Here is a 9,675-nt window from a genome sequence, read left to right as displayed (position 1 = left end):
TTGTAAAATTTGGCTCTCAAAAGAAATGTCAATCGTTGTACTGTTGATATTTGGCTCTGTTGACTAATGAGTTTGCCGAGCACTGGCCTAGGAGATTAATGTGGATTTATGTCATTTAGTTTCTGGAACATTGCAGCAGCTTATGAGTTAAAAATCAAACCTCAGGCACGCAACAAGCATTGGCAAACCTGGTCTGTGATTAATGTTTACATAGCACTTAGCATATTACATACAGCATTGTAAATATGTTTTTTACTCCTCTACCACATTACATATTCTTTGATTGCTTAAAAAATTTTGTTTATCTCTATTTTTTTTCATGGCTCCTTGCATACATAGGCTAAATTTAACTTCAAGTCGTTGATGTCTGCTCATACCAATATATTCTTGAGATTATAAAATTCAGGCAGCAGATCTTCCCCGACAATGTGTGTGCTCACTCATGCAGATAGTATCATACCCCCTAACCAAAGCTAGTATTAGATGCCCAAAGCAACAATCATTTCTCAATCCCCAGCACTGTGCACAGCTTCTGGCACATAGTAAATACTTAATGAGTGTTAGAAGAAAGAATAAATGTGAGAGAACAAGAAGCATGGTGAGCTGCTAATTTTAACTCCTAAAATCTCTTTACAGTATGCTTATCTTTATACAACTATTGTTTGATTTCCTATACAGACTTCCTTATAGCTCCCTATCAGAGATTAGGACTAACATTTATGCCCCATGCAAAAGTCCTAAGATCCAAAGCATACCAGCAAATACATCTATACATCAGCTATTTGAAAGAAATTTTCTGTACACATGTGTAAAATTAGAAACCATGCCTTTTCTGTGACTCAGCAGAAATATGAGGATGAATAAAATCTATGTGAAGTACATGCAATCACGCATAAGAACAGTATTAAGAAACGTCAAAGGTTCATTCAAACTAATACTGCATGCCAAGCATTATGCCAAATTCCACAGAAGAGAGAAGTAAGATCAGATGAGGTTTATGGACTTGGAAAGCAGACTGGTGGATCTGGAGAGTCTGCAGGCTGTTACTTCCTTATCCTTCTCTAAACTCTCTTCTGGTTCTCTATCAACCCCAGCCTCTTTTGTTAGTCTCTATGCTGGTTTTTCTTCTTTCACGCATACTCTAAGTCAGTATTTCTCAATGTGTGGTCCTGAAAACAGCATCATCATCACCTGAGAAGTTGTTCAAAATATAAATACTTGAACCCCACTCAGACCTACTGAATCAGAAACTATCAGGGCAGGGCCCAGAAGTCTGTTTTATCAAGGCCTCTAGGTATTTCTGATGCATGCTCAAGTTAAGAACCAATCTAAGTTTGACCTACATGTTGATTTCTAAAAGTTCCAGTCCTTGTTCTTTCCAGTTCTCCATCTTCTCTACAACTATATTACTACTACTACTAGCAACAGCTGTCATTTATTAAGCATTTATAAGCTAGACACTGTGCTAATCATTGTGCACATGCTATCTTACTTAATCTGTACAACAATTTAAGTATCAGCCCCACATTTCAAAAGAAATTTAGGCTTAGAGGTGTTAAGTAACTTGCCCAAGGTCACCCATTCCAACCAAATAAGTAGCATAACAGAGATGACCTTGGGTTTTCCTGACTCCAAAGTCCACAGCATTAACCCACTATGCTTTTACTTAGTGGTACTACTTCCATAGCCTCAAAGGCTCTCATTTACATTACAATTATCCCTAACCTGTATCTGGAGTAGTATTTCCAATTATGTAGTAGATCTCTCTAAACTCCAAAAAGGGACCTTAAAATTTTGGCATGCCATCATTTCTTCTCTCCACTGCAAGTCTGTTCCTCCTCCTGTATTTTCTAACTTAATGTCATCATAATCACCAGGTACTCAAGCTACACAAGTCTTCTTTAACTTCTCACTTCTGGCTGGTCATTACTCACTTCTGGCTGGAGATTACAGTATCAAAAATTCTCTACAATTCATCAATGGCAAAAATTACAAGCATTTCCTGTAAGATGAGGAACAAGATAGGGATGTCCACTTTCCTCACTCTTATTCAACATTAGAAGCCCAGTGCACAAAATTCGTGCACTTGGTGGGGGAGCGGTCCCTCAGCCCGGCCTGCACCCTCTCGCAGTCCAGGAGCCCTCAGGGGATGTCTGGACCATCAGTTGGACACCCTTAGCACTGCCGCAGAAGTGGGAAAGCTCCTGCCACCCCGTTGCGCTCGCCAGCCGTGAGCCCAGCTTCCAGCGGAGCAGCTCTCCCGCTGTGGGAGCACACTGACTACCAGCTCCTGCACGGAGTGTCTGCCCCCTGGGGGTCAGTGTGTGTCATAGCGACCAGTCATTCTGCCATTCGGTCGATTTGCATATTAGCCTTTTATTATATAGGACTAGAGGACCAGTGCACGAATTCATGGACCTTGAAAGGAACTTGGGGCCTCAAGGCTGCAGTGGGGACAGGAGCAGGTCTCGGCCCATCCTCTGCGCCCCTGCCTGGCCCCTCCTGCCACGGTCCCCTGTCCTGTCTACCAGCAGCCCAGCTCCCACCGCTGCTGCTCCCACGCTGTGACGATAAAGGCCTCGCTCGCACCCGCTGACGGCACAGAGTGATTGGGGCCAGAGCCAGCAGTGGGTGCTAGCAGCACTGGCGCAGTCAGCGAGTGCAAGCAGTGGCTGCTGCCCTGATTGCCCCTCAGGAGCAGGGGGCGGGGGGTGGGGAAGCCTCAGGGGCGATCAGGGCCGGCAGCTGCCACTCGCATCTGCTGACAGCACCAAGCGATCTGGACTGGCACTGGGTGCCAGCAGTGGGTGTGAGCAGGGCCAGCGCCAGCAGCAGGTACAGGTGTCGGCAGCAAGTGCAAGCACCCGGCAGGACCATGGTGCGCAGGTGCAAAAAATTTTCAGTGACCACTAGAGGCTCACCCCAATGACAGCAACCGGCACCCCACCTTGATCTGGTGCCCTCACTCACCTGCCCCACCATCCCGCCATGGCCAATGACCGCCATGTTCCTCTGTCTGCCGCCTGATGCCGACACCCACCATGTTCTGTGTGCACTACCTGGTGGTCAGTGCACGTCACAGCAACCAACTGTTCAGTTGTTCGGTTGTTCCGCCATTTGGCCTATTTGCATATTCGGGTTTTATAGAGAGATAGATAGATAGTATTGGAAGAACTAGCCACAATCAGACAAGAAGAAATAAAAGGCATCCAAATTGGAAAGGAAAAAGTAAAACTGTCACTGCAGATGACATGACACTGTATACAAAGAACCCTAAAGATTCCATTCAAAAGAAAAAGTATAAGAACTGATAAATTCAGTAAAGTAGCAGAACACAAAATAAATATACAGAAATCAACTGCATTTCAATACACCAATAGTGAACTGTCACAAAAGGAAGCTAAGAAAACAATCCCACTTACAATTGCATCAAAAAATAATAAAATAACTGGGAATTTAACCAAGGATGTAAAAGACCTGTGCTCAGAAAATTATAAGACACTGAACAAAGAAACAGAAGATACAAATAAGTGGAAGCATATACCATGGTCATGGATAGGAAGAATTAACATCATTAAAATGTCCATACTACCCAAAGCAACCTATAGATTCAACACAATTTCTATCAAGATACCAACGGCATATTTCACAGAATTAGAACAAATATTTGAAAATGCATATGACCCCAAAAGACCCCAAATAGCCACAACAATCAAAGTTGGAGGAATCACTCTACTGGATATCAAACTCTACTACACAGCCCTAATAATCAAAACAGCATGGTGCTGGCATACTAAAAACAGACATATAGATCAATGGAACAGAATAGAAAGCCCAGAAATAAACCCACATCTTTATGGTCAATTAATATTTGACAAAGGAGGCAAGAACATATAATTGGGTGAAGATAGTCTATTCAATAAATGTTGGGAAAATTGGACGAAAAAATGAAAGTAGACCACCTTTTTACACCATACACAAAAATACATTCAAAGTGGATTAAAGACTTGAATGTAAGACTCAAAACCAGGGGTCCTTAAACTTTTTAAATAGGGAGCCAGTTCACTGTCCCTCAGACCGGTGGAGGGCCAGGCTATAGTTTAAAAAAACACTATGAACAAATTCCTATGCACACTGCACATATCTTATTTTGAAGTAAAAAAAACAAAATGGGAACAAATACAATATTTGTATTTGCATGTGGCCCGCGGGCCATAGTTTGAGGACCCCTGCTCAAAACCATAAAGTTCCTAGAAAAAAATCACAGGCAGTAAAATCTTGTATGTTTTTCAAAGCAACATTTTTTTTCTGATATATCTCCTTGGGCAAGGGAAACAAAAGAAAAAATAAACAAATGAGACATCAAACTAAAAAATTTTGCACAGCAAAAGTAAACCATCAACAAACTGAAAAGACAACCCATTGAATGAGAGAACATATTTGCCAATGATATATCTGATAAGAGTTTATATCTAAAATTTATAAAGAACTCAGATAACTCAACATCAAAAACAACAAGCAATCCAATTTTAAAATGGGCAAAGGACCAGAATAGACACGTCTCCAAAGAGGACATACAGGTGTCAATAGACATATGAAAAGACGCTCAACCTCACTAATCATTAGAGAAATGCAAATTAAGTCAGAATGGTTATTAATAAACTAGAGGCCCGGTGCATGAAATTCGTGTACTTGTGGGGGGGTCCCTTAACCCCACCTGCACCCTCTCACAGTCCAGGAGCCCTTGGGGGATGTCCAACTGCTGGCTTAGACCCGCTCTCCAGGGAGTGGACCTAAGCCATCAGTCAGATATCCTTAGTGCTGCCATGGAGGCAGGAGAGGCTCCCACCTCCACCGCTGCGCTCGCCAGCCATGAGCCCAGCTTCTGGCTGAGCAGCACTCCTCCTGTGGGAGCACACTGACCACCATGGGGCAGCTCCTGCATTGAGCGTTTGCCCCCTGGTGGTCAGTGCGTGTCATAGCAACTGGTAATTCTGCCATTCGGTCTATTTGCATATTAGTCTTTTATTATATAAAATCAACAAACAATAAGTGTTGGCAAGGTTGTGGAGAAAAGAAAACCTTCATGTATTGCTGGTGGGAATACAGATTGATGCAGCCACTGTGGAAAGCAGTGTGGAGTTACCTAAAAAAATTAAAAACAGAACTGCCTTATGATCCAAGGATTCCACTTTGGGGAATATATTTGAAGAAGCCTGAAATACTAATTCAAAAGAATATATCCACCCTAATAAATGCTGTTCATTTCAGCATTATTTACAATAGGCAAGATTTGGAAACAACCCAAGTGCCCATCACCAGATGAGTGGATAAAAAAGCTGTAGTACATTACACAATGGAATACTACTCAGCCATAAAAAGAAGGAAATCTGACCTTTTGTGATAGCATGGATGGGCCTGGAGAGCATTATGCTAAGTGAAATAAGCCAATCAGAGAAAGACAAATACCATATGATTTCACTTATATGTAGAATTTAACGAACAAAATGAACAAACAAAATAGAAACAGATTCACAGATAGAGGACAGACTGACAGCTGTCAGAGTGCAGTGTATGGAGGGACTGGGTGAAAAAGGTGAAGGGACTAAGCAAAAAAAAAAAAGAAAAATCATAGACACAGATAACAGTGTAGTGATTACCGGGGGGAATGTAACGGGGAGGAGGAGGTAGAAGAGGGCAAAGGTAAACGGTATTGGAAGGAGACTAGACTTGGGGTGGTAAACACAACAATGCAATATATAGATGATATGTTATAGAAATTGTACACCTAAAACCTATTTAATTTTATTGATCAATGTCACACGAATAAATTCAACTTTAAAAAATGAATGGGAAGATCCAAAAAGTAATCCTATAGGTTACTTGGTGTAAAAGAGAAAGATTTTTCTTTTTTAAGTTGAAATTCTCCAAGTGTAATCCAGCAGGAAGAAGACAAATAAAAAAAAAATGAATGGAATGGAAGACCCCTTCATAATTGGATCCCAACCATACCTTCCCTGTCTCAACACTCCTGCCATACAACAAGCCTACAAGAAACAACTCAAGATTTTCCAAAACCCTATTCAATTTTAATCTTTGGCAACTGGCGTATGCTGTCCCCTCTGCCTGGAATGCTTATTTTCCCTTTTACTTGTGGCAAAATTGTACTCAACCTTCGGGACCAAGTTCATTCCTCTTATCTTTAAAGCTTTCCTGACTCTATCAATTTTTTCCTAGCCAAAGTGATCTCTCCCTCTGCATTTTATTCATTCCAAAAGTAATTAACTCTTATCATAACATATCATGGTTAGTAGTTTGTCTCCTCAGACAAATGCTTAGTATCTTAGGAATACACTGTGTCTCATTCTTTGTCTTCGCAGCACCCAACATAGTGCTTAGCCACAGCCAGCACCCAATAAATATTTGCTGAGTTGTTAAATAATGCAACGTTTAGTGTTGCAACTTTATACATCTTAGGTTAGCAATTCAACTTCAGGTTTACACCATTCAAAAGAATTTTAACATAACCACAACAAAAGATACTGTAAAGACCAAAAATTCAATATTTAACAGCAGCATATTTAATTTGCTCAAATATTTTTGTCAATATTTTTCTTAATTTTTATTGATGAGAGAGAAAACAAAACATCAATTTGTTGTTTCACCCACCCATGCATTCAGTGGTCGATTCCATAGCTAACATTATTGTTTTTGTTTTTGTTTTTACAGGATCAGCAGTAACTGATAACCTCACAGACACTATGAGAGAGAATCCCACTCAAAACTGTATCACTGAGAATGAGAGTGGTGAAATAATCGCTTTGAGTACACCATTTCAATAAATTTCCAGTGGAATGGACCTAGCACAGTGGTCGGCAAACCGCGGCTTGCGAGCCACATGCGGCCCTTTGGCCCCTTGAGTGTGGCTCTTCCACAAAATACCACGTGCGAAGTTGACTTAAAACTCTAAGTAAAGTTTATTAAGTTAATTTTAGAGAACGTTGTGGAGTGAAAGAAGATGTAGTGTCGAGGACTGAGAAAGGTATGTTGAGATGGTTTGGACATATAGAGGATGAACAAAAGGAGATAGACGAAACAAGTATACAAGACGAGTGTGGATGGGAGAGTTGGAAGGGGTCGACCTCAGCGAACGTACCTCAATCAGATTGAGGATGTTTTTAGCAAAGGCCAGCTTAGGAATACCCTAATTAAGTTAATAACAATGTACCTAAATATATAGTTTAAGTTTGAAAAATTTGGCTCTCAAAAGAAATTTCAATCGTAGTACGGTTGATATTTGGCTCTGTTGACTAATGAGTTTGCCGACCACTGACCTAGCACATCAGGTAGATTTTAGAAATGGGGACATGTACTGCTAACTAAACACATAAGATACATGCACATTAGTGAGGCATTTATTCAAGGAAGTAATAGAAATCAGAAGTGCACAACAACCTGTTGTCAACTGTAATATCCCTTCAATGTGTTAAGACTCTACTTGAGTAGCTCAACGTCCATCCCACCCAGCAAGAGGACTTTACCTTGTTATCAGTGGGATGCTGATAAAGCCTGCCTAAGCCTAAACACTTTCCCCTCCCAATCTGCTAAACCTTCTATCTCCAACGTTCCCCTATCAGAGACCTTCTGCTCCACTCATCCGACAAGTGTCTCCTCAATATATCCCCCCAACAGCCAAATTCACACTATTTTCTCAACATCTGATTTCTTACCTCTTCTCTAATTCAAAGTTTACTCTTCTTTCAAAGACCAGCTCGAATCTTACCTCTTCCAAAATGTTCATTAACTCAGCACACCACAGTCTTTCATCTTTTCTAAATATCTAGTGCACTTACTAGTAAAGTGCAGCAGCTCACATAGCACTTGTTTGCATCCTACCCCATTTGGTTTCATAATTATCTTTATACATATGCTTTATTTTCCTAACCAGGCTGTTTGCTCTTCAAGGGGGAAAAAAGCCCCCTATGTCATTTGAAATCCCAACAATCGCCCTGGCTGGTTTGGCTCAGTGGGTAGAGCGCCAGCCTGTGGACTGAAAGGTCATGAGTTCGATTCCCGTCAAGGGCACATGCCTGGGTTTCGGGCTCAACCCCAATGAGGGGTGTGCAGGAGGCAGCCGATAAATGATTTTCTCTCATAGTTAATGTTTCTATCTCTCTCTCTCCCTCTCCCTTTCTCCCTAAAAGTCAATAAAAAATATATATTAGGCATGAGTGGGGGTAGGTATAGGGGGGTAATGTGGGGATAAGGATACATATGTAATAACTTAATAAAGAAATATATATGAAATCCCAACAATCCTCTTCCCACATGTCCCATAATACTGAGGAGAGGGAGGGGCACGTGTATTAACTACTTGAAGGGCTGAACTAAATGCTTGCTATACGCCACTGACACGGCGTGATATATAACAAATATCTACGGCTTGCCTATTCTGTGGCAAGCGCTTTTGTAAGTACTGAAGACATACAGCCATGATGGAAACCACACGTGCTTCCTGTGCTAAAACGCTATTGCACTCCGGAGAGCAAGAGACACTGAAGTTCGAGCACTCGAAGTATTACAGGGCAGGGCTTTCTACTGGCTCCCTGATGTAAGACCTTCAGGCAGCATACTTTACAGAGCCTCCGTTACGAAACTGAATCACAGAATTTTACAGCCGAGGGGTAACTGAGAAGTAACTTTCTTGCACGGATCACGATTAAACTTCAGAACAGTTCATCTTGCTACAGATTCCAGGCATCTCTCCCTCCGATGCTTCCTCCCGGGGACGGTAGCGGCAGCCAGCACACGGTGACCCAGGAGAAGCCCAGCGCACCATCTCCCTCGGGGCCCGTCTGGCCACTAGCTCTCCCCAACCGCACGCCGGACAGGATCTGTACTTTCTACTTAGTAAACGGCAAGTCTGTCCTGCGTTTGAGAAAAAAGAAAAGCAGTGCCTCCCTTCTGGGAAAAGAAAACAGCTGATGTGAGTCTCCGAGGAAGGACTGAACACAGACTCCCGCCCCCTTGGCCACAAATCTGTCGCAACCACGTGATAAAAATGCCCAGAACCAAGCGTTAGGTGCGAATGACGCCTAACGTGCACATACATGAGAAGTCGGGAGCTCTGGGGAGCGGGCTGGCCCCCTATCTCCTCTGACAGCTCGCCTTCCCCCGGCCGTGGGTGTGTCCGACGCCGCGCGCAGGCACTGATTCACAATTCGGTACTTAACGACCGGCTCCTCGTCCCAGGGCAGCGGCGCCGAAGGCCCCGGCAGCGCCCAACTTTCCGAACCCCAACCCCGGCGTCCCTGGTGGTGCCGCCTCCTCTCGTCTCGGCAGCCTCGTCTCTGGGAGGAAGAGGCGCCGTTCTGGGAGCCCGGGCTCCTCCGGGCTTGACTCATTCCGGGAGCCTGGCGGAGCCACCCCGACGCCCCTAGACACCTACTTCTCACTAAACCTTTCAGAACAACAGTCTCCGCCGGCCCCTCGCAGCCGCTTCCGAGAGCGCCCGCGTCCCGAAACTGACCCTCGTCAGCCCCCGTCCGCGGAGGAAGCGGCGGAGGGGCGTGGAGCGGCGCGCGCAGGTGCGGTGGGGGCGTGCGTCCCCCCCCCCCGGCCCGCGCAGCAGGTGCGGCCAGGCCCCACCTCCCCTGCGAGGCCCGGGCTACTCAC

The 9,675-nt window shown here is 43.7% G+C and overlaps 1 protein-coding gene across 2 annotated transcripts in view; it reads right to left on the bottom strand.

The window, feature by feature from the left end:
- The window catches only part of BTBD9 (BTB (POZ) domain containing 9), a 444,722-nt gene extending 435,189 nt beyond the window's left edge, over positions 1-9,533 (bottom strand). The window contains exon 1 of one of the 2 annotated variants that reach the window (XM_006775885.2): positions 9,449-9,533. Coding sequence is in view for 1 of the 2 variants with exons in the window: in XM_006775884.2 (XP_006775947.1) it covers positions 9,111-9,404 (294 nt within the window). In the remaining variant the exon portion in view is untranslated. The other variant, XM_006775884.2, reaches the window with a different exon arrangement.
- Positions 9,534-9,675: the final 142 nt, after the last annotated feature.

The sequence above is a fragment of the Myotis davidii genome, unplaced genomic scaffold (genome assembly GCF_000327345.1).
Source record: "Myotis davidii unplaced genomic scaffold, ASM32734v1 scaffold289, whole genome shotgun sequence".
Lineage (NCBI taxonomy): Eukaryota > Metazoa > Chordata > Mammalia > Chiroptera > Vespertilionidae > Myotis > Myotis davidii.
The sequence above is the reverse complement of the archived record's forward strand: the minus strand, read 5'-3'. Positions and strand labels throughout refer to the sequence as shown.